At 57.6% G+C, this 23,158-nt stretch overlaps 8 protein-coding genes across 8 annotated transcripts; 3 read left to right on the plus strand and 5 right to left on the minus strand.

The window, feature by feature from the left end:
• Positions 1-133: 133 nt before the first annotated feature.
• Positions 134-1,645, plus strand: J3D65DRAFT_71239 (flap endonuclease 1). Its single transcript, XM_066804107.1, has 2 exons — positions 134-886; positions 938-1,645. The coding sequence occupies exons 1-2, from the start codon at positions 221-223 to the stop codon at positions 1,451-1,453; spliced, it is 1,182 nt and encodes a 393-aa protein (XP_066652537.1). The 5' UTR covers positions 134-220; the 3' UTR covers positions 1,454-1,645.
• Positions 1,646-2,824: 1,179 nt separating this feature from the next.
• On the minus strand, positions 2,825-6,341 carry J3D65DRAFT_71372 (phospholipid metabolism enzyme regulator). Its single transcript, XM_066804110.1, has 4 exons — positions 5,285-6,341; positions 4,728-5,176; positions 2,944-4,484; positions 2,825-2,887 (listed from the first exon to the last, which is right to left on the minus strand). Exons 1-3 carry the CDS (start codon positions 6,235-6,237, stop codon positions 2,965-2,967), a joined length of 2,922 nt encoding a protein of 973 aa, XP_066652538.1. The 5' UTR covers positions 6,238-6,341; the 3' UTR covers positions 2,825-2,887; positions 2,944-2,964.
• J3D65DRAFT_71388 (uncharacterized protein) lies at positions 6,294-7,296 on the plus strand. Its single transcript, XM_066804111.1, has one exon. It carries the CDS (start codon positions 6,447-6,449, stop codon positions 7,137-7,139), a length of 693 nt encoding a protein of 230 aa, XP_066652539.1. The 5' UTR covers positions 6,294-6,446; the 3' UTR covers positions 7,140-7,296.
• Positions 7,237-8,541, plus strand: J3D65DRAFT_71466 (uncharacterized protein). The gene is made up of 3 exons (XM_066804112.1): positions 7,237-7,265; positions 7,390-8,354; positions 8,533-8,541. The coding sequence occupies exon 2, from the start codon at positions 7,457-7,459 to the stop codon at positions 8,078-8,080; it is 624 nt and encodes a 207-aa protein (XP_066652540.1). The 5' UTR covers positions 7,237-7,265; positions 7,390-7,456; the 3' UTR covers positions 8,081-8,354; positions 8,533-8,541.
• Positions 7,931-11,695, minus strand: J3D65DRAFT_71369 (uncharacterized protein). Its single transcript, XM_066804109.1, has 2 exons — positions 8,867-11,695; positions 7,931-8,814 (listed from the first exon to the last, which is right to left on the minus strand). The coding sequence occupies exons 1-2, from the start codon at positions 11,564-11,566 to the stop codon at positions 8,089-8,091; spliced, it is 3,426 nt and encodes a 1,141-aa protein (XP_066652541.1). The 5' UTR covers positions 11,567-11,695; the 3' UTR covers positions 7,931-8,088.
• Positions 11,696-14,247: 2,552 nt separating this feature from the next.
• Positions 14,248-16,407, minus strand: J3D65DRAFT_71509 (Alpha/Beta hydrolase protein). Its single transcript, XM_066804113.1, has 6 exons — positions 16,071-16,407; positions 15,901-15,975; positions 15,082-15,815; positions 14,867-15,005; positions 14,738-14,811; positions 14,248-14,684 (listed from the first exon to the last, which is right to left on the minus strand). The coding sequence occupies exons 1-6, from the start codon at positions 16,173-16,175 to the stop codon at positions 14,549-14,551; spliced, it is 1,263 nt and encodes a 420-aa protein (XP_066652542.1). The 5' UTR covers positions 16,176-16,407; the 3' UTR covers positions 14,248-14,548.
• Positions 16,408-17,977: 1,570 nt separating this feature from the next.
• On the minus strand, positions 17,978-18,878 carry J3D65DRAFT_634527 (uncharacterized protein). The gene has a single exon (XM_066801234.1). It carries the CDS (start codon positions 18,612-18,614, stop codon positions 18,147-18,149), a length of 468 nt encoding a protein of 155 aa, XP_066652543.1. The 5' UTR covers positions 18,615-18,878; the 3' UTR covers positions 17,978-18,146.
• Positions 18,879-21,247: 2,369 nt separating this feature from the next.
• On the minus strand, positions 21,248-22,910 carry J3D65DRAFT_634531 (uncharacterized protein). Its single transcript, XM_066801235.1, has one exon. It carries the CDS (start codon positions 22,411-22,413, stop codon positions 21,262-21,264), a length of 1,152 nt encoding a protein of 383 aa, XP_066652544.1. The 5' UTR covers positions 22,414-22,910; the 3' UTR covers positions 21,248-21,261.
• Between the last annotated feature and the right edge of the window lie 248 nt (positions 22,911-23,158).

Consider the following 23,158-nt stretch of genomic DNA (forward strand, 5'->3'; position numbering starts at 1 on the left):
CCACCCCATGAGCTTTTTGAGGTTGACATGACCGAGCATTCATGACGTAGAGCCGAAACCCTGGCGCTAGTCCCAAAACGCGCCTAACGAGCCCGACGCGCCTGCCTGGCGCCTCCACGACGGCACCCGTTCCCTCCTTCAGCGCGACGTCACCCGCGCTGCTCAGACAACCTTTTCTCACCACCCTCGCGCCGCCTCGACTCGCTCACCCATCGCCAAGATGGGTATCAAGAACCTCTTCCAAGTCATCAACGAGCACTGCCCGAGTGCCGTCAAAACGGGCGAGATCAAGGGCCAATTCGGCCGCAAGGTCGCCATTGACGCCTCGATGAGCATCTACAGCTTCTTGATCGCCGTGCGCTCCGAAGGCCAGCAGCTCATGAGCGACACGGGCGAGACCACGTCGCATCTCATGGGCATGTTCTACCGCACCCTCCGCGTGGTCGACAACGGCATCAAACCCGTCTACGTCTTCGACGGCGCCCCGCCCAAGCTCAAGTCGGGCGAGCTCGCAAAGCGTTTCCAGCGAAAGACCGAGGCACACGAACAGCACGACGAAGCAAAGGAGACGGGCACGGCCGAGGAGGTGGAAAAGTTCTCGCGACGGACCGTGAGGGTGACACGAGAGCATAATGCCGAGTGTCAGCGCTTGCTCAAGCTCATGGGCGTTCCGTACATCATTGCTCCAACCGAGGCTGAGGCACAGTGTGCGGTGCTTGCCCGGGCAGGCAAGGTCTATGCTGCGGCGTCGGAAGACATGGACACTCTGACGTTCAACTCGCCGGTCCTGCTGCGGCACCTCACCTTCAGCGAGCAGCGCAAGGAGCCGATTCAGGAGATACATCTGGACAAGGTGCTGGAGGGCTTGGAAATGGACAGGGAGCAGGTATGACTGGTCGTCCTACTTGACCTGGTTTACATTCGCTTACGCGCGCAGTTCATCGACCTCTGCATTCTCCTCGGCTGCGACTACCTCGACCCCATTAAGGGCATCGGCGCAACGACTGCCCTCAAGCTCATCCGCGAACACAAGAACCTCGACGGCGTTGTCAAATTCTTCGAGACCTCCCAAAAATACTCTCTGCCCGAGGACTGGCCCTACCAAGACGCGCGCCTCCTGTTCCTCGAGCCAGACGTGCGCCCCGCCGACCACCCGGACTGCGACTTCAAGTGGGACGCGCCCGACGTCGACGGTCTGATCAAGTTCCTCGTCGAAGAGAAGGGCTTCAGCGAGGACCGCGTGCGCAACGGCGCGCAGCGTCTGCAGAAGAACCTCAAGTCGGCGCAGCAGAGCCGGCTCGAGGGCTTCTTCAAGCCCGTCCCCAAGACGGCCGAGGAGCAGGCCAGCCTCAAGCGGAAGCACGAGCAGGCGCTCGAGGAGAAGAAGAAGAAGCAGAAGCAGGCGGCCAAGGAGAAGAAGGACGCCAAGTCGAAGCCTAGGGGAACGGCATAGATTCAAATCACAAGGGAAAGAAGCTGTCTTGCTGGGTGAATAAAATGAGGCGGTTGATTGGCGTCATGGGAATCAGATAATGGTGGCATAAGTTTTTCGAATCGCTTAGGAGGAGCTGGCAAGGGAAACTGGCGTTGCACTCGGTAGCCATCACTGGCTTTTGCTTTTGCTTTTTTTTCTGACAAACGGTTTTTTCCACCTCTGAGAGCAGGGAATGAGGGAGGTAAAGATTTTACTTGCACCGAGGGATTGATTGCTCTCGAATGGACGGAATGGGCCGAACTGAGACGCGAAGCCTGCGATCGCGGCATTGCTTTGTCCGTCGCAGCACGATACTGATTAGGTCAGCTTTCTAGCTAACCACATGCTTTGAGGAATCGAAGGATGAAGGGCAATGGCTTCGTATCACGTAAATGCGGCGGGGGACTGGCATGTCTTGTCGAATCGTTGACCTACCTACACGGACCCAACTTCAAAAACGTTTATAGAGCATGCCACGACACGTACAAGCAAAGTCCTGCGGCAAGCAGTCAGCCACATATTTCCTCGCCTATTGCCCCGGCCCACTCACTGCCACTGCCGCCGCTCGCGTTGCGGCACCTCGATTCTCCTCTCCAAACCCCCCCTACTGTACTGTCGTCCTTCGTCAGCACACAGCCGACACAAGCTTCCAGCACACGGAAAGATCGATCAGTCGTTCGTGCATACTGTGCAATACAGACACAAACGCAGCGAAAAAGGTACAGCATGCATGCATGCATGCATGCAAGCAAGCAAGGTAAATAAATGTCTACGATTTCAATTGTTTATCTGTTTCTTTGTCTGCTTCTTTCATTGGTTCGCTCACGGATGGAGGGAGGGACGGAGGGCTAGGGAGGTGAGTATGAGATTGGCTAGACGAGCGAGGAAGAGTCGAAGGAGGAGCAGCAGTAGTCTCCTAGAGTGGTAGGTAGGTAGGTAGGTAGGTAGGTAGGCGGGCGTAAAGCACGGGAAGAAGAGGCGGCGTGAAGGAGTGTCTGTCTCAACGACAAAAAAAAGGAGTCATGACGATGATGAAGATGCTGGCCATAAAGCAACAAGAAGAAGAGGAAGAGGAAGAGGAAGAAGAAGACGTCAAAGACGTTGATGCATCGCTAATTTGCTTTCCTTTCCTTTGCTTTGCCTGCCTGCCTGCTAGCCCGCTAAGCCTAACCCAGTCAGTCCGTCCACACCAGACCATCCCATTCCAACAGATAGGTGTTGCTGGGGAAAAGTAGAAAAAAGGAAGAAGACACGGGGATGATGCCATGCCTCCACTCTGATGGCTCCATATATGTATGCATGCTTGCTGCGGTGTAGGTCGTCTGCCTCCTCTTGCTCCCCATGTACACGCACGATCGAGTCCACCGCTAGCGCCTGCTGACCAGGCGACAGCACACCAATATAGACAAGGAGGAAGGAAAGGAGGAGAAAGAGGAAGAGGTAGAAGTTCAAGGACAGTAAGAAGGAGCGCTCAACTAGACGTCACCGCGTCAAGACGACCGAGGAGGCAACTCGACATGCTCCCAATCGCCCTCCCACTCGTCCCAAACGCCCGCCTCCTCGTCACCAGGCTTCGCCTGCCACACCTGCGTCACCGACATGGTGCCGTCCACCTGGATGCCCCTCTCCGGGTGAACGGCGACGACGGCCCCGATGGGCGCCGTGTGCGTCGAGCTGCTCAGCGGGAGCTGGTACTTGAGCACGCCGCGCACAATGAGCTCAAAGGGGTACTGGATGACGCGTTCCCAGCGCTCCGTACCGCCAGCCTCCGTCTTGTTGCCGGGCTTTTGCAGTCGCAGCTCACCAATCGAGTAGTGTGGCCGCCGCTTGAGCGGGTCGCCGTCAAAGTTGAGCGGCGAGTCGAAGTGGAAGATGCGGCCCAGCAGCATCGTCTGCGAGTCGCCTTCCGGGTCCTCAATCGGGTCTGCCGGGTCATCGTCGCGCTTTTCGTGTTTTCGGCTTTGCGCTGAAGCCGATCGGCGCGGTACGACGGGCTTGATGATGGGGCCGAGACTGCCGCCATCCGGGTGCTCACGCCAGAATTTTTCAGACCCGACATGTTTGCTCTTGGCAAAAATATTGACGTCCATGTCTTCTATGCTCACCGCCACAATGTTGGGGTTGATGGCTTCGACCAGGAGATCGAGCATGATTTCTTGCTCGCTGGCCAGGACGTTTTGGATCTCCTTGACCTGGACGCGGTACAACGGCTTGGTAGTCGCAAAGAGAAAACCCACGGCACCAAACGCAAGAAGCAAGACCATGATGGTCAGCACAAAGCAACCAGCGAAGCGTCGGAGACATCCGCGCCGACGACTCTCGTACCGCTCGTACGGTCGAAGATTGCTCGATGCCCGTGACCTCATAGCCCTATGCCTTGGTCTTTGCACAGTGCCCATGAGTGGCGTTCGCTCGTCGTCTGCGCCCTCCCCGTCCATGTCATAGGCCGAGAGCTCACCCATCTTTCGGTGCGAATGACCGCTGGGCCGTGAGCTGTGTGCAGGGAATTTCGGGCTCCCTGGTTGAGAGCCATGCCGCGAGGTGTAGCCAGAAACGCTGCGGGTCTTCGAATGCTGTGACTTGGATCCGTCTTCCAACTGATTGCTAATGTTTGAGTTGCGGCCAAAGCGGCCAATGTGGTGGTGGAAGCCGCTGTGACTGCCGCTGGATCGTGAATGGTTGCCTCGTATCGTGCCATCATAACGGTCGTTGCCATCTTCGTCGGCATTGGAATTGTTGTAGGGGTTGTTAGCAAACTTCATACTTCTCTTGCCAGCCACGCTTCTATGCCCTTCTACCACACCGGGTATCGCCCGCAGGCCACCTCGGGGATGGTCCACAATGCTAGCCATGGAGGTCGCACTCGGCGTGCGAGAGTGATGGCGGCTCGGACGCGGATGGGTATCGGGGGGGTTCGATTCGTAAACAAACGTCTCGTCGGAGTCGGAGGAGTCGGCTTCGTCAACTGCACTCGCAACTTTTGCTTCGAAAATGTCGGCTTTCGAAGAAGCTTTGCGAGGAGAATCGTTAGTATTCATGTTGTACATGTACTTGCTGTAGCTGCTATAGCTGCGAACTGATGGAGGGCTTTGAGAATGTTGGGTGCTGGTTCCTGGACTAGCTTGTCCAACAGAACGAACAGACTGCATAGACTGCATGCTTGAGTCTGCGGAGTGACCGAATTCCGGCCTACCGTCAGGCTGAATGGGGTGGTTGTGGTGGCTATTTGGGTTGCGAGCGAGGCTGTACCTACCAGTGCCCGATGTTATTGATGGAGCCTTGCGTACGGTTTTCCGCTTCTCCTTCTTGGGTCTGATCGTCTCGTTGCTGGGCTTGAGGCGAAGAGTGCCGCTTGGCTCTCCTCTCCCCTGGACAGCGCCACCTTGAGGCTGACCGATGACGCCTTGTGGGACCGATCGTACCGTCTCCGTCTCGACCGTCATGTTCTTGGACGGCTCTGTAACGGATCGAGACTTTCCAGGCACGAGGCCCGTGAAAGAATTCCTCGAAGGCAAGCCGGCGGGACGTGGTGTGTGCGTCGTCTTCTTCTGGTCCGTTGATCTGCCTCTATCCTCGCTCTTATTGTTGCTCCCACTTTCGCTTCCGCTCTCGCGAGCCTTGGCTTCTTGTGCCTTGGCCGCGTCTGTGGGGACGGCGACAACGGTCTCGTCGCTCGATATTTGCTTTGAGGGGGCGTTTGCACTATGACTCATGTTAGCCGACGAACTCGATATTTTTTTCCTCGCGACCTTTCTGCGGCGTGGTCTTGGCCGAGAAAAGCGGCGCGGGAACCAGCCGAAGCAAAATTACCTCTGAACGCTGAGCAGGTCGAATCCTGGTGTTGCTGGTAGACTGGCTTCTTGGACAGTCTCGAGTGACGGGGCAGAGCCGCCCTGGCCTCGCAAAGTGCCTCTTCTCGACATGGTCTCTGGATCCTCAGATTCGGCGGGCTGAGTCTCATTCCTGCTGCCGTGTCTCGACTGCGGAGGAGAGTCGGTGCTTTCGACGACGATGTTGGGAGCAGACTGGGTGGCAACGGGGCCGTCGGGGCGGCGAGGAGGGAGTTGAGATGGAGCTGGCTGGCCGCGGAGGGAGTTTCGGCGCGAGTGTGTGTTGGCGGAGGGTGGCGGCGACTTGATTCGCGGCGAGACGGGCCAGTGTGGAGTGGAGTCTCCAGAGACAGCTGCACTGTTTGACTTTGCTGGCCGCTGGACCCTCGAAGCGTCTGCGGCTGCAGGAGGTTGAAGCTGAGGAGTGCTTGCAGATGCAAGGGCCCGCTGTATGGCGGCGGCCGAAGGCGTGGTTCCTGTGCCGGTCAGGGAAGTCGAAGTCGCGCCGCGGTGGGGGCTGACGTCGTTGGTATGACTGTTTTTGCGGGACCTGGCGACTTTCCGGGCCGGGCCGGCCATGGCAGGTTGGGCGGCGTGAGGTTGCGAGGTGGAAGTGGAGAGGGGAGGTCGCGAGGACGACGACGACGACACGGACGAGGTCGAAGGCTGGCGGGCCGGCGAGGTGTCGCGAGACTGGACGGGCGAAGACATGGCCGAAGGAGGGGCCGACGGGGTGCGCGGGCGGTGGTGCTGATTCACATTCACCTGGGTCTGTGTTGACGAGTGCTTGTTTGGGCGGAGTGACGATGATTGGGTCGAAGTGTTGTTCGAAGTAGCACCAGCACCGGCTGAGGGCGCATCGTCGTAGAGGGCGGGATCTGCTGTCTCAGGCAGACCGGAGACGGAGCTGAAGCGTTCGTCCGTGTCGGCCATGGCTGCGTTCTGGGAGAGTCGTCGCAGGGCTGAGTGGGATCATTGCAAGGTTTGGAATGGCGTTGAGGTGGCTCTGAGCACTCCAGGGCCTTGGCTGCCGGCGACCTTCATTGAGGCCCTCGCAGGGCAGGGCACGCGGCGAGCGGCGGTTGGCTGGCCCGACGGAGGTGGGATTTATTGGCCGAATCGAATGGACGCGGAGGGTACGGATGACGAGCAGAAGAGCGAGCGGGCGAGCGTGTAGACGCGGGCTTGGGATGGGTGGGTTGGGTGTTGAGGTGCGGAGGTGCAGGCAGGTGGGTGTGGACTGGGCGTGGGCGTGGGCGTGGGCATGGGCATGGGCGGCTGAGGAGGGGAGAGAGAGGCAGAGGGCAAGGCAAGGCAAGGCAAGGCACCGCTGTTACAGGACAGGACGCTGGCCAGGCCAGGCAAGGCAGGCATCTCCCAAAGAGTCGTCATGGGCTTATTCCAAGTCTTTTCCAGACGCTCAACGCTCGCCGCCATTCCCTCGCGTCGCCCCCGTCCTCAGCCCACCCGACGTCCAGCTCCAGCTCCAGCTCCGCTCCCTCAGGTACGGCCGCATGTCCACGTCCACACCACGCACGACAACATCTGGGCCTCTCAGCTGCACCGCTGGGCTGACATGCGCTCCCCTTCATCTCCCGAATGCCGGCCACGTCTCTCGCCGATCTTCAGCACATCAGCCAGGGCCCGCCGCAGACAGACAGCGCACCACCTCTACCTACAACACCACCACCACTGACAGCGCCTCCATCGCCCACGCGCATTTCTACTCTACCGTGCCACAGGCCCACTCACTCAATCTTCACCACACCCCCTTCACGCACAACGGGTCTTGTTTCTTTTTCGTAAACCGTGGGTTTTTTGATCATGTCATTTGAGTCCATGTGGCAGTAGCCCCAGTTGCGGCACACCACGTCTTGTCTCTCGGCTTCGCTCCCTGGCTTGGATGCTGCACCTCATCTGCCTACAGATCCCCTCCGCCTTTCGTACAATTGGCTAGCTAGGTAGGTGGCCCCCCATCTACCCAATCCAGGTATCGTCAATTCGTCAAAGGAAACAAAAGGAGAGCGAACAAAGGAGAAGAAAAGAGACCATCGAAAAGAAAAGGAGTGACGAGAAAATAATCAGGCAATCGCCGCCACCCATCCTCTCTATCCACTCACGCTTCCCCACATGTCTTTCCCATGCGAGGCTTATGGCCATGTGCCACGATGCTGGCTCTGCTTTTGTGTTGGCATTAAGTACAGTGTGCTTGCGAAAATGCCTGCCTGTAACGACATCCATGTATGCAAGGCTGAAAGGAAAACAAAGAAAAAGAAAAAAAGCTCGCTACAAACGATGGAAAATGATGCAGGCCGGCCGTGACAACGTTGGTAATGTGACATTTTCAAAGGAAAACCCCCCTCCAGACAGGTGCGCAGGCGAAGGCAGCCTGTGGCTGGTGACGAGTAAGCAAAGTCGTCTGTGTGTGTGGTGTGTGCATGTGAATGTTTTGATCGTCGAGCCATCATCTGCTGCTACTGTTGTACAGACGCCTTCGTACCAACTAGTGAGGCGTTCCGTCGTAACCGCTGTTGTTGAACGCCGAGAATTGCAAGTCGAGAATCCATGTGCGGGATATCAAATCGGAAAGGGAAAAAGCAAAGCAGATGCTCGTACTCTTGGTCGCCGCCCTCGAGGGCCTCTTAGCCAAGAGAAATCTACGGAAGCCAATCGCGACTCGACTTCCGTTCGCCTTGAACGCCAAAACGTGCTGTATGTATCGTGGACTTCCTTTTTTGGGGCGGGCACCATCGCCGTGTGCCGCGCCTGGTGGTAATGTGTTGCTTATGCGTCCGTCATGTCGACGTCATTCTCGGGGTTGAGAACATAGTCAGCCGGCCCCCAGTTGCCTTCGTAGACCGTGGCACCGGCACGCCGCCGCTTCTCAACCCATCGGACGCCTTCGAGCTCGCACACCTGGTCGATGGTGGGTCGTGCCGCAGGATCCGGGTGAATCATCCATTGAACCACGTTGTCGAGAGCCCCGGGCTCGTTTTGGTCCACCATGAACCTGGGAGGCTCGACGAGCGCTTCCAAGCGCTGACGCTTCGGTGAGAGTCTCCGGAGGGCTTGTGATGTCTCGTCGTCGTGGTCCGAGCCGAACAGTGTCTCGCCGACAGGCATCATTGACGCTTCGTCGCAGATGGGCTCACCGGACTCGTCGCGCTCCAGTGTACTTTCTGAGCTCCACGTCAAGCTGGGGAGGTCGCTAATGTCGCCTCTGCGCAGACGTTGCCAAGACGCGCCATTGTCTGGCAGGATAATGTTGCCTGCAATCTCGAGCATGACCATGCCCAGCGAAAAGACGTCGGCGGGCTTATCGAAGCGGCCGGATAGAACCTCCGGTCCAATGTATTCACGGTCACCCTCACCATCAATGCCTGGAGGCGCGGGCCATCGACTGGCGAGACCAAAATCTCCAATCTTTAGAACGCCCTCCCAGTCGATGAAGACATTGGCGGGCTTGAGGTCAAGGTGGATGAAGCCAGAGTCGTGAATGTACTTGACACCCTGCTGTGTGTTAGTTGCCATTTTCATCACTTGTTTCGTGCGGCAGACTTACCTGTGAAAGCTCTAGCAGAATCTTCCAGATTCTAAAGTCGTCGAGACGTGCCTTGTCTCCAGTTTCCAACAGGAACCTCTTAAGGTTTCCATTCTCGCAATACTCGGTCTGGATGTAGAGGTGGTTCTCAGCTTCCCAGTAGTTGCTGAGCTCGATGATGTGCTCTGATCCACGGAGAGCACTGAGAATTTCCACCTCTCGCAACTTCCGTTCCCTGTCTCTTGGGCCAGTGTAAGGCTTCTTGGACTTCTTGACGATCCAGCCTTTGTTCAGAGAGGTAGTTGGTTGCGACTGCTTTGCCGCCTCATCAACAGGCTGCGAGACCAAGTATACTTTTGAGAATTCTCCGTCACCCGTCAGAAGCTTGACGCTTTCGAAGCGACTTGTCAAGCTGGTGTCCACATCATTCCTGGTCAGCCCAGTGATGGGAGTAACTCCGGGGTGTCCATTGCCAAATTGGAAGGGCAAGTCCCGGGACGCCGTCGGTGTTGCAGGTGGGAACGACCCATGACTGCTGGTGCTTGAGTTGAACAAGGCGTTCTTGCGGCTAGCTTGGCCGGAAATCGACAACCGGCTAGCATCCGGAGGAGTGTAGCTTCCATTTGGCGTATGAGGTGACGTGGTGCGGTCGAGAGAAGGGGTTGGCACCGCTGAAAAGTAGGTGTTCTTAGCCGCGTCTACCACGGGTGACGGAGAGGCGAGTTCTTCGACAGCTATGTCTGGAAATGCGGCTGGTCGAGATCTGGTCGATGAACGTCTCCGCGGACGCGCAAAGGGAATCGGAGAGCGCTCAAACCCGTTCCTCTTCTTGCCTTCGCTGTCCAACGAACCGCGCGGGAAAGACTTACTCTTAGAGAACTTTGGCGAGGGAGTGCCATCGTATGCTGGCGGAACAAAGGTGTCGGCTCCAAGAGACGCGCGGCGACCGAAGATGTTGCTCCTCAAGCTGTTGTCTCTCGAGTTGCGGCCGCTGCTACTCTGCTTGGTAGGCGTTGGCGGGAACTCGTCATTGCTCAGTTGGCCGTCGATACCTGACGGCGACTGCAGGCCGTCTTCGCCATCAATGCTCACGAAGCTTCCTCGGCGAGGCAAGCCTGAATCTTGACAGCGGGAGCCGAAGATGCTGACGCCTTGCCCAAAAGAGATTGGCGTCGTCTTTCGTGCATGTGAACTAAAGGGCGTCGACGGTGTTCCAAATTCAGGACGGGACATTGTTGATTTCCCAAAAGTGCTGCGTTCGAACGGAGTGGTGCTGATGGGAGGGAAAGACAGCCTCTTCGAGGGAGTGTCCGGCATGGTGTAGTTCTCGAAGCCTGGCTGGGGCGCGTCCGCGTTCCGATTCTTCTTCGATATAAGACCGGTTGATAAGAAAGCAGTGGGAAGAGGCTTTGCGGCCTTGAAGTTGTTCGGGGTAGCAAAGTCGGACGGGCCATCAGGGCGGGAAGCTCCGATGGGCAAAGAGCGGGAAAATGGCAAAGGGGGCTTCGAGGTCTCTGCAATCAATTGACGCCGCATCGGCGCCGCCGCCGTTAGGTGCGAAGGCGAGCGATCGCCATCGTCGCTGTCGCTCGCAGAGGAGGACGATGAAGACGGCGTGAGAGCGTTGGAGAGGGGATGAGGTTGGTGGAGCACCGAAGACGGACGTTGCTGAACCGGCGGAAATGGATGAAATGTGCTCTTGCGGAAAGGAGACTCGGTCGGAGACGGGCTCATGGCGACAGCGCTGTCGAGAGAACTGCGAAGTTTGGACTTTGAAGCAGCAAGCCCGGGGATGAGGAACTCATGTCCATGGTCGTGGACGACACGTGGTCGTGCCATGCCAGAACCGTACCGCTGCTGCAGCGTCGACCTCCGTAAAGAGAAAGACTTGCGGATTGGGGAAGCACGCCTGGGTCCCAGAGGAGAGGAATGTGAGGCGAAGCTGCTACTGCTGTATTCTCGGTCGTGCTCGTGGCTTCCATGGTCGTCGGACTGGCCTTCGAAAATGTCGAAATCAAAAGGTCCATTTTGGACGCTCCTCCTCTTTGCAACCGGGCTACCAAGGCTTGCTTGGTCGAGGTTCATGATGCCATCACTCCGTTTGAGTGGACTCGACTTGGCGGGTTGGAGACACTTTGAGACAGGATCCTCGGATTTCGGCCTGGCAAACTCAAATTTGATCGGGCCGTCGTTGAATTCCAGGCGTGCGCAACTGTTCTTCAGGTCTGTTTCGGATTTTGAGTGCTCAATGTCTTCGCTAATGTTTTCTTCCTCATACGAACCACGGCGAGACGAAGGCGGCGACTTGTTGGCCTGGTTCATCGTGTCGCTCAAGGCTCGGCGGATGGGGCTCCTTGGAGTGTGACGCTTACGGGGCGAGGTCCGGAGAGGTCCAGTGCGGCGCAAGCTAAGCTTGCTCTTCTTGGTCGAGACAGGAGTTTCTCGCACTTGGGAAAAGGCAAATTGGGCAGCCGGGTCTCCATCTTGATTCGACTTTGGGCTGAATGCTCGAGTCAGGGCCAAGGAGGAGAGTGGAGACTGTGGCGAGGTGGTCGGCGGCTGGATGGAGTAGCGTTGGGCCTTGGACGGCGACCGGGAAAGCGACCTGCGGATTTGCTTGATGGAAGGGAAGCCGTCGACGCGATATGAGTGCGGGTGGTTGGGCGAGTGAAGATGCAGAGTGCCGCCGACGTCGCGGTGTGGAGAGTAGGCGAAGTCCATGCTCGCGGTTGAACTGCGGTCGGGGGTATGGATGAGTCGGTGAGACTGGACGCGTCGCGTGGGCGCGATCGTGACTGCGATGAAGCGTGTCGAAAACCTCCTAACAGAGAGTTTTGGACTGGATTTTTTGGGCCTGGTGTCGCGTGTCAGAGGGCGGGCGACTGGCAGTGTGCGAGGCGCATAGGGATAGGGGAAAAGTCCAGAAGACGGCAAAGAGTTAAGACTTCTGCCGCGCGCTTGCGAGACTTGCAGTATAGGAATGCAGGTGGTGTTTACCGTCAACACAGGCGGACCCGAGAGTCGGATAGTCGAATTCCTTTCCCCTTGTATGTGTGTGCGCGAGAGGCAGAGCCGTGAGTACACGGCCTCAACTCAGCTCCCTCGACGTGTGGGCATGCGCGGGCCGGGCAGCGCGGGGGAAAAGCCGTATGATGAGGGCGGCTCAGGTGGACGAGGATGGTGTGGGCGGAGTAGTCGGGGACGGGAGGAGGTGGTGGTGAGTGGGCGACGCGTTGGTGGAATGCGCAGGCGTCGAGTAAACAATGGGGCGCGTGAGGGAGAGCGCGTCACTCGGATCGGTGGTGATGCGCAAGGAGCGGGCGGAGGGTCGTGGGACAAAGAATGTGGGCGGGGTCGAAGAAGAGCGTCGGGGGGAGTAGAAGAGGAGCGGAGGGGCGAGAGTTGGTGTTGGGGCGAATTGTGTTGTATGGGTGGGTGGAGTGGACTGGGCGGCCCTTGGTGGAGGGAGGGTTCCTCAGGTTAGGAGAGACGCAGAGGCGGGAGGCGGCGGGCGGTGGCGGCGCGTGCTGGTGCTGGTGCTGGCCTGGGGCTCGCGTTTGCTGCCGTGGCCGAATCCCTGACCTCCGCACCCCTGTCCTGTCCTGTCCTGTCCGTCGCTCGCTCGCATCCCTCGCTCCCGTGGGTCCACCACAGCTTAGGTTGTGAATAGTTACATCTGCCTACATGCGACTCGTGGCCGGGCGTCTGCTGAGGTGCAGTCTGCGTCAACCGCCTCCGCTGCGTCGACCCGCCGGGTGCCATGCGCCAAATGACGGCCAAGGGAGCCACTCAAGCCAACCACCACTGTTGGGCCAGTGTTGTTGTTGATGTTTATTTACTTCCCTTGCGGTATACACATCTCCAGTCTGCGCAATCGCCAGTCGCCATCCGGGTCCCCCCCGCACCTAGTCAGCTCCTCAGCCCTGCCGTGTCCCTCGCATTGCTCAACACACTGCATTCCTGGGGCCTCATTCTCCACGCCCGGGCATCCCTACGAGCCTGTTCCGCCCTGCCCTGCATGGCCCGGCCTGCTCGCCCTGTCTGCTGTGGTCGTGTCTTGAGCCAAGCTACGAGGCTGAGTTGCACATGCGCTGGCACCACCACCACCCCACGACGCCGACGACTCACCCATCTTCGAGCACGCGTACTCGTCGTCGTTCAATCAATAGCGGCCGTATATCGTGCACAGTCATCTTCTTCTTCAGCCTTTGGCGCCGCGTCGAATCCGCCCGCCGCCGTCCACGCAAATATGTGGCATTGGCGGCTCACAACGGCTGCGTTGCGCCTGGCAACACTCGCACCTAGATGAGGCAAACGGCCTTACGTCAATAACGGCCTCGATACGTCTGTCAGACTCGGCGCTTAACCATCTCGATGGCTGCATCTTGCATGGCGGGCTGGCGGCATGGCAGCATCGGCAGACCACATGAGCAAACGAAACGCAGGGGAAGGAGAGAAAAACACTCCGTTCAGGGTCTCGGGCCTCTCAGCCATTCATCTCAGCGCCACTGCAGCTCCGCCTCGCCCCTAGTCAATGTTCCCCAGACATCTTCATGCTCTCTCTGCGCCAATCACCCTGTGGCGCCTCATGGCGCCCAACGGCGCCCTCGTCATCTTCTGCCTCCATTGAACATCCGATAGCTCCTCGAGTAGCAGGCTCCCGCACTGCGCCACTGCCCGCCCGCCGTCCCTCACCAGTCTTTTTAGCGCCTAACATGTGATGTTTACACTCTCCAAATAATGAAGCTCTTGAGAGTCGCCAATGGATCCAACTCGGATTGATTTGCTCCAGCTAAGGTGCCGTTAAACTTTGGCTTGCATGTCTGAGCAATTTCGGCTCAGCTCGCGCGCACAGCCGCGTACGCTGAATCTTGTCTGAAGCTGGAAGCCACAAGTATAGAATACTCAATGGCGTCGTCTGCGCTCAAGTCGCCAAGGCGGGAGAGGATCTGATGATCAGCCCTGGGTCCCCACGGCGAGAAGAGCCGGAGCTTTGCGGGCGTGCGGGTAGAAACGGAGACTCCGGATCAACAGTCCATCATCAATCTCGTCCCGCCCAGTCATCACCTTACGGCCGCGCCTTGATCCTGCCGCGCCATCTCATTGCGCCGTCACTCAAATACATGAAATTGGCTGCCTCCCGGTGGCCAGGCAATGGCAATGATACTAAAAGGCTCTCATGTCATTTTGCTCAAGGATGCTCTGCTTTGCTTTCCTCGTCTCGACCAAAACATTTAACCCTTTTTGGAATTGCGCAATCTTCTGCCGCGGCCGCTCCCGCCGTGTTTCTGGCCTCTCTTTGTCAACCACGGCCGTGACGGGTCCTTGGGTCCGCGCTCGCCTGGTTCAAAGCGTGTGCACTGAGACGACGGCGCCGGTGGAGATCCCACCGCAGTGGCTCACCTCACGACCAGTCAGGTCTCACCACCCAGGTCTACGACAACAATCGGTCTCTCTTCGGCCGGAACAAAAAATTTCAATCCAAAAATGTCTTCCTCTGGATGCAAGTCAAGAGTCGGTGTGCAAAGACAGGCCTCACTGCTGCTCGTTAATGTCTCTCTGGTGGGTAGATGCTGCATGTACGAGACAGAACTGATATCAGATATTCCATGCATGGATGCTATTCGGCTAGAACTACTCGGACCCACATCAATCCACCTCAGCACCACCACCATTACCTTACCCCGCAATCCTCTGGACGGCTCAGAACTTTGGCTTGAACGGCATCGTTGCCAATTGCTGTCCTGCGTTGCCTTGGATGCCAAAGAGCTTGTAGAGCCAGTTCATGATGATGAAAAACGACTCGGGCTCCCCCATGTGCTTGATGCCAGGGACGAATCTGGGAGGGCAAAGGTCAGCATCCGCATATCTACATCCTGGCAATCAACGTACCGAGCTTCCTTTGGAGCACCGTGCTGAAGAGCGAGGTAATAATCGTCGATGGGGAAGATTTCGTCCTCGGTACCCTGGGCAAAACACCAGTCAACGGAGCCAGGATCAAAGAGTGGGGTGCATCCATACGTTTACCAACAACAGCCGCGCACACTCTGGCTTGTCGAGCGTTCCGTCTTTGAGCAGAGAAAACTTGTCCGAGGCCTCGGCCTTGAACTTTTCCACGTCGTCGCCGTAGCCAAACTTGTAGGCCAGCGTGTTGGCCAGACTGTTTCTCACATCAGCGTCTTTCATTCTCCATGGCTCAAATCCCCGCAACCCCCCAAAAAGGAAGCTAAACTCACTCGAATGGGTACTCCAGGTGATTGACATGGTCCAACCACTCGCGATCAAACATGTGGTGGCACCCACCCCCAAGCGCCACCACCCCCGCCAGCCTGTTGGGATGCGTATGCGCCAAGCGAATCGCATAGAAGCCGCCAGTCGAAAAGGCCCAGACGGCGACGCGCTTCGAGTCGATGGCCTCCTGCGCGTCGACCCAGTCCAGCAAGCTGCTCCACTCGCGATCGGGGCTCGTGGGGTCGCTGGCGAGAGCAGGGCTGTCACCGGTGCCGGGAATCTCGACGACGACGACAGCGACGCCATTGCGGCGCCAACCCTCGGCCCACACGGCCAGCTCAGTGCGGTAGCCGTCGAGTCCCGTCATGATGATGACGAGGGGAGCCGGCGAGCTCTTGGACGCGCCGCCCGGCAGTTGGTGGTACACGGGGATGTGCTTGCCCTCGCCCTCAATGCCGTGCGTGTGCGGAATCAGCACCTCATCCACCGGGTGCTCGCGCAGTTGCAGTCCCTTGAGGCACGCCTCTTTGCCCTTGGCCCACGCTGCCCGCTGCTTCTCCGACCGCGGCGCCGGGAATCGCGATATGCGGTACACGCCCGACGCACGCAGGTAGTATTCGGACGCCTTTTCGCGCTCGCCTGCCGCTTCAGCCGCCTCGGCCGTAGCTACCAGCTTCTCAGCGTGGGGTGCGAAGACGCCGGCGTACGCGTCCCAGTCGTAAGGCTCTTTCATGCCGAGCTGCATGGTTGCCAGTCAGCTTCTGCTTTCTCTCCCGCCGCTGACGAGCATGTAATCTGCAGGTCTGATGATTCGGAGCACCTACCTTGGTCATTTCTTCGACGATGGGCTCGAAGTCCGACGCGGCGCTGAACATGAAGGGATAGACGCCCATTTGAGCCTGTGGTGAACAATAAACAGTCAGCACGAGTTCTCCTCCTCAACTGCTTCAAAATCACTCTGTAGAGTGGACAGTGCGTTCTTGTTCCAACTGACCGGCTTCTTCCACTTGGTCTCCCACAGCTGCTCAAACGATTCATGATGCGGCGCCGGCTTCGTGAGCTTGTCCTGAATGAAGAACTTTCCGTTTGGCGCGGCCATTTTTTTAATTTCTTCGTCCGTCCGTCTGTTGGTCTATTTTGCGTCTCAGGCGTCTCTTTTAAGAATCTCCCGTCTCTTTGCTTTTCTCCTTGTTTTTCTTTTGCCAACCCACCGTTTCCACAGTAATCGGGGCTCGTCGCGGCGCTCTGTTGGTGGAGATTGGCTGCGGTCGTGGCGGTTGCGCTACTCCGCGTGACGTACGTCACAACACGGACAAGAGCCGAATCGCAGAATTTGGACAATCGTCCGGAGACTTGGGCCTTCCTGTCCTAGTGCGGGAGATGCGGATGGGCGAAAGTGAGGAAGAGTTGGGCTGTCAAGCAGGTAGGTCAGAGGAGTTATACTTTTGTTGCGCACTCTGCACAGCAATTGCAAAAGACGAGAGAAGCGTCGAAGCGAGGAAGATCGGGCAAGAAGTCGAAGAAACAGGTAAGAAGAAAACAAATGACCGACGCAGGATCAAACACAACATTTATACACCCACCCACCCACTCATCCATCCATCATCCATCATCCATGTCCGGTCCCTTTTCCCCCACACGGAGTCCGTCTTCTCGGCATGTCCGTCCGTCACACGTTCGGTACCTGGGCAGGTCTTGGTAGCCGGCCGCCAACCCACCCCACCATTCGGGCAAGTCTGCCCCGTCTGTCTACCTTGCCGTTCTGCCGACCGCCACCGCCGCTCCTTGACGCAAATCAGACAGCCGTGGCTCAGAACGGCGTTTTGCTAGCCGCGTACAGTACGTGGCTAGTCTCTTGGAGGGCTAGCTTTGGAGCCGCCGCGCGTGGGTGGCGGGCAGGGGTACGAATACGGCGCTGTGGTGCTGGTGTTTGCGCGCGCGCGTAGTGCACGGGGAAGGTGGAGGAGGCGTTGGACGCGTACTCGTAGGTCGTTGTTTTCTTTTCTTGTATTTTTGGCGCTTGTTTGGTTGCTTTCGTGCTTCCTTGCGTCCACACGTGCGTACGCTTGTTGGGCAAGTAAGTTGACGACTGACAACTGACCGATCGACCGAGCATATGGCACAGCAGCATCGTGGCTTGCTTGCGTGCGTGCGTGCGTGCGTGCAGATTGCCTCAAGCAAATATATGTACCTTGGGTAAGGACATACCGAGTGCAAGCACAAATACCGGCATGGCTATAATCGCCGATTGGACACAGAACAAGATGGGCGGCGATTGTGAGATGTGGGGATTTGGTACCGGTACGTAGGTGCTCTGCTGCGAGGCGCTGACAGGACAGCCCAGGGTTCAGGGAGGGCGTCGGAGAATCGAGATGGGACGGACGGGACCCTCGGACGGAGCTGCCTGGGTGCGGTGCCCGTCTGGCTGTCAGCCACGCGGGGCGGCATCGGGGCACCCTCCGCGTACGGCACCCCTCCCCCTTGCCGTACGCACCGTACCCTACCTGGTACGTACGCGTCTACCTCCTACTCCCTGGTAAGTACCGAACCGAACCAACGAAAACGAAGCCTTGGTGGTGGGTGTCATGAAACTGTTGCTTTGTCAAAAAGTTGCATTCGACGGCTCTTACTCCCGCATTCAGGAACTTTTTCTTCGGCGTTGCGATGCCATTGAATATCAGTTTTCAGAAAAAATCAAAGATATTGTTGAGTGTCTGTCTAGGAAACGGACATGGCTCGCACGTCGCGGCGGCGGCGGTTGGTGCAGTAGCGGAGTCTGGAGGAACCTGGGTGCTTCATTCCAGGCTCGAGAAGTGCGTTTGTAGAATTCTTTTTCCCCAGGAAATGCTACCCTGGTTGCTCCTGGCACTACGGGACGCACGTGGATAAGGTAGTTATTCTCTCGTTCTTTGGCTCTCTCGATTTTGGCTTTGCATTCGATGTCCTGCTTTTACTGGATGACTACCTACTACAACACTAGTTGTCCTCCTCGGTATTGCAGGCGCTTTTTTATCCTTGGTGGACTGATCAAGATACGGTCGATGGATCCCACAGTAGGTAGAGTACAAACTCACAGCCGCGAGCCCTTCACCCGCTGCGCCGCGCGCCGCTCCTCCTCCGTCTCCTGTCTCGGCAAGCACAACCGCACTCTGCCCTGTTGTTCCAACTGGACTAATTGCATTTGATAAGCCTGCAACTCGTCCGCCTGCTGCCTCGCCATGAAAAACCGCCTTTTGTTCTGCTCTTCCAACAGCGCCGGCTGCATCTGATAACCCTGCAAAGCGCCAATGCTACCAACCGGAAAGGCGACTCCCCTTCCAGCCACCTGCTGCTGTCTCCACTGCACATTTTGCCGAATCGAAGTCATCTGTTGCAGGACCGCCCTTTGCGTTTGGTCTGCCATCGGTCGGAGCGCAAGAGGCAGCTCCCCGTGCATCTTGAACGTGTGCAGCAGCCTCTGCCACTCGGCGCTTTCGTTGGCGTTGAGGCCCGTCGGCGGTTCGAGGAGCGCGGTCGGGTTGGTCCAGCCCCGATCCATGGCTGCGATTTGGTTTGTCGTTGAGTGATTGGGTGGTTGCTCTGGCTTCGGACACACGGGGCACACGGGCGCGAGACGGGACGGAGTGAGTGGAGCGGAACGGGGCGCGGAGCGTCAATGTGCTGAGTTGTGGAGGGAAGATGAAGATGGTCAGGGTGGGTGGGGAGCCAGTGCGTACGGGCGGCCGGCTGTCCTCAGGGTTGCGGTCTTGGTCGGTGAGGTGGCGGAAAGGCGGGTAGTGGCGTCTTTGGGAGGTGGTGGTGTTGAGAGAGAGCAAACGAAGGTTGAGAGGACTGCGGTCGACTTTTGTACGTGCTCGTTGTAACTGTGCCACTGTGCCACCGTGTGCTGAAGGTCGCACAAGTTGGCGACGCAGCCAATTTCGCGACGAAAAGCAAAGCAAAGGAATTCTAAATTGCGATACTACCCTGAATGCTCCTGGCACCGTGGGACGCAAGTGAATATTTATTCTTTTGTCCTTTAGCCCTCTCAATTTCATGTTGCTTTCAACGCCCTGCTTTTACCTGCGTACCTATTGGAGATGAAGGAGAGTTGATTTTTTGAAGGCCACAAGCTCCGCACACCAAAAGGACTAAGCAAATGAGCGTGAGGACAAACGCGCGAAAGCGCGAGCAGAAACCATAACCTTTACTCCGTAAATCAGTCGTCAATATTCAAAACCGTAACAATACCTGAAAGATCCCTCGAAGCTGCAAGATTCTGAGACAGTCTGGGCAGCGCTTCGTCGAACATTTTGGTCTTCCTCGATCTGAGCATTTTGGTTGTCGTCCTCCTCCGTCTTGCACGCACTTCTCTCCCTCTTGCTACCCTCATCAATTTGGATGGATCCCCCACAGAGGTATGGAATTACAGCCGCGAGCCCTTCGCCCGCTTGTTCTTGTGCCGCACCACCAGGCGCTTCCCTTTGTTCTGTTGTTCCAAGCGCATCAGCTCAACTTGATAAGCCACCAGCGGGTTATTGCCACAAGCTGCGAGCTTCCTTTCAACTTCCTTCGTGAACCCCACCGCTTGCTGGCCCTCGCTCTTGTGCTTCAGGTACTGCAGCCCCTCCATCAACACACTCTTCGGGATCGGGTGTTTAGGCATCGTCAACACCATCAACAACAACAAATGATCATCCGGATCCGACCAAGCTTGTTTGCCACCAGGTGCACGCGACATTCTAAGCTCCTTCTGATGCCTCCTCTCTGCCATTTCCCGAATCGACTGCATCCTTTTCAGGGCCGCCGCCTGCTGCGGTGGAGTTGCCGCCGTGGGCTGGAGCGAAGCAGGCGGCGCTCCGTGCTTCTCGACCGTCTGGCGGAGCTTCTGCCACTCCTCGAGTTCGCCGAGGTTGAGGGTCAGGCCCTTCAACGGCTCAATGAGCGAGGATGGGTTGATCTGGGGTGCGCTCATTTTGTTCGTCGTCGAGTGCTTGGTTTAATCTAGCTTCGGACACGGACACACGGGCGCAAGACGGGACGGAGCGAAGCGGAGCGGAACGGGGCGCGGAGCTTCACTGCCGTGTGTGGAGGATGGTCGGGGTGCCGAGTGGGGAGCCGGTGCGTGCGGGTGGGTAGGTAGCCGGGGGCCGTCTTCGGGATGACGGGCTTGGTCAACGTCAGTCCGCTTAGAGCTTTGGTGGCTTACGACAACACAAACGGCTGATCGCTTGCTTACCGGTACTTCCTTACTGGCCGACTGCACAGTGCCGGTATGCCGAGCGTGCTGCGATGTGAGATATCCGGGCGGACATAGGCGTGTTTGCGAGGTGATATGGAAAGAGGATGATGAGGACAAAGGGTATTACGGGACTACCATTGACCATTTTATGTCCTCGTTGTGACCGTGACTCACAGGTTGGCAGCGCGTTGACAGCGTAACAGCAGCGAATAGTTGTCGCGAGGAAAGGAAAAGAAAGTCTAATTTGCGACAAGCATGAACTTTACGGCGTCGAAACTTCATAATGCAGCAGAATTGTGGCGCGCATATCTACCGGAGTGTCCTATTCGTCAACTCGTCCGCCACACAGTACCGCGATGTCTGTTATCTCTGACTTGAACAAGTCCTCACATAGTTCTGATGAAGTCAAGCTTTGACCCAGTGCCGTGGTCCAGTTATCAAAACTATGAGTGAGAATGGTTCTGGACCAGGGTCGGTGGATGAGGAGCATTCATTCATTCACTCCTAATTGAGCAACTTCTGAGCAATGACCTCCACCCCATTGGTCTCCTCCCCCTCCCTCCTGCAAAGCAATTGTTCCCCGTCCCCTTCCCCCACATCCCCCAAGGATCATTCACCCGTCGTCGTCGTCGTCGGGGAGCTCCAGGTCAAACATGGGAGGCTCCATGGCGCTGACCGACGCGACAGAGCTCGGCGACGCCGGAGGACCCATGCTCCCCGTCCACTCCGAGGTCTCGCGGCCAAACACATGTTCAATCCAAGCTTTCGCAGCTGCCATCCCGTTATCAAGATCAAGGGTAAGAAAGTTCTAGACCAGGGTCAGTGGACAATGAGCATTCATTCATTCCTAATTAAGCAACTTTTGAGCAAGTAACCTCCACCCCCCATTGGTACCCTACCCCTCCCCCTCCCCCTCAAAGCAAAGGCTCCCCCAACCCCTCCCCACTCGCCCGCCAAGGAGCACTCACTCTTCGTCGTTGTCGTCGTCGTCGCCGTTGTCGTTGCCGCCGTCGCCGTCGCCGTCGCCGTCGGCCAGCTCCAGGTCAAACATGGGAGGATCCATGGCGCTGACCGACGCGACGGAACTCGGCGACACCGGAAGAGGACCCACGTTCCCGTCGACGTTGAGGTCCCTGAGACGCATGGCACGGCACAGGCGGAGAACGTCAAAGTCCGCCTCCCTGGTGCCGTCGACGTTCTCCAGGTGCGCGAACGTGAGGGCGCTCCACTGGAAGGGGTGCGCGGCGTACAAGCCCTCAAAATCCGTCGACATGTCGAGGAAGAGTGGACTCGGTCCCTGGGGACCAAGCCACTCGAAGCTGAGGGCGCGGAGGGAGCGGCGGAAGCTGCCGAGGAAGTCGTGGAGCGTCTTGAGGAAGTCGACGGAGTTGGTCGGCGTAAGGTGTCCGAGTGGATTGAAGAGCTTCACTTTGAGGTGTACCAGGTTCGACCAGAAGAGCTCTGCTTGAGCGGAGGAGGAGAGGATGCTGGCGCCGCGCCAGCGCAGGTACAGCAAAGCCCCAGCATTGATGGGGTCCAGTGAGAGGACGGTCAGACCGCGCGGAAGGCTACTTTCCATGGCGACGCGGATTGCACCAATCTGCCTCTCGATAGCCCCGTACGCCAACCAGTCCCAGGTGTTCATGCCCGGCGCACTGATTGCAAGACTTGTGAGCGTGAAGGAAAGCATCGCAAATATCTGCATCCAGAAGGAGTCTGCGGCTCCAATGAGGGAGAGGCCAGGGGTGTCAAACGTAGAGGCCGTGTCGTAAAGGTAGATTCCCAAGTGCTTGCAATAGGGCGCGATTGTGGAGAGGGCTTCCAGGCTCTTCTGTTGCTTCTCCTCGTTCTTGACGTTGCCATGGTAGACCAGTTCTTCGAAAACCCTGCTGTGGTATCTGGATTGATCGGCTTCGACGCACGCCTTGACCGTCGTGGATGTGGCTCTCAAGGCCAGCAGATCGGCTTTGCTCAGCTGGTCAAGAATCATGTTTCCTGGCTTCGAAATAGTGTTTCCTTGCTCAACCTTGTTGCCGTCATCGTCGAAGCGGACGGGCTTCTCACTCATCATCGATGCGAGGAGGATTTCCATGGCGGAGGGCTTAGGCAAAGACATCGTGGTCAATCAAAGAGTGCTGGTGCTGGTGTGGCCAAAAGCTGGAAAGCAAGGACTGATGTCGGAGGTTGTTTTCGCTGGAGGGATCTCGATGGTCCGCTGTGAGAGTCGAAGGCCGTACGCGCGTGGGGTGCCGAAGAGAATTGGGGCTGGTGTGTTGCTGGTGTGTTGCTGGTGCGATCTCGATGGTCTGCTGTGAGAATTGAAGGCCGTAAGGACGTGAGGGCTTAAAGGCGTGAGGGCGGGAGGGCGTGAGGGCGTGAGAAATCCGCGGTGGTTCGTCGAGTGAAGAGAATTGGGGCCGGTGTGGTCGCAAGGCTGGAAGGCAAGGACTGATGTCGGAAAGTGTACTTGTTGTTGGAATTCCAATGGTCCGCTGTGAGAGTCGAAGGCCACAAATGCGTGAGGAACTTGCGGCGGTTTGTCTATCGAAGGGGATCGAGGCTGGTTTGGTCGAAAGCAAGGACGGGTGTCGGATATTCGCTGCTGGGGCTTCGATGGTCCGCTGTGCGAGTCGAAGGGTGGAAGGGTTCGAGGAGTCTGGGATGGTGCAAGGAGCGAATTGCCAGGCTTGACGATGAAGGACTGGATCGCTGAAGTAGACAGGGTCCAGGCGAAGATGGTGAGAAGGAGGTTGTCGGTGGGGTGGTTGGAGGAGGACTGACAAAAGGCAGCTGGGTCAGCCTGTTGAGTCGCCCACAATGAGTCGATGAGTCGTCGATGATGTCGCCATATAAGGGGGGTC

This window comes from Phyllosticta citribraziliensis (genome assembly GCF_038025025.1).
Source record: "Phyllosticta citribraziliensis strain CPC 17464 chromosome Unknown J3D65scaffold_10, whole genome shotgun sequence".
Taxonomy (NCBI): Eukaryota; Fungi; Ascomycota; class Dothideomycetes; order Botryosphaeriales; family Phyllostictaceae; genus Phyllosticta; species Phyllosticta citribraziliensis.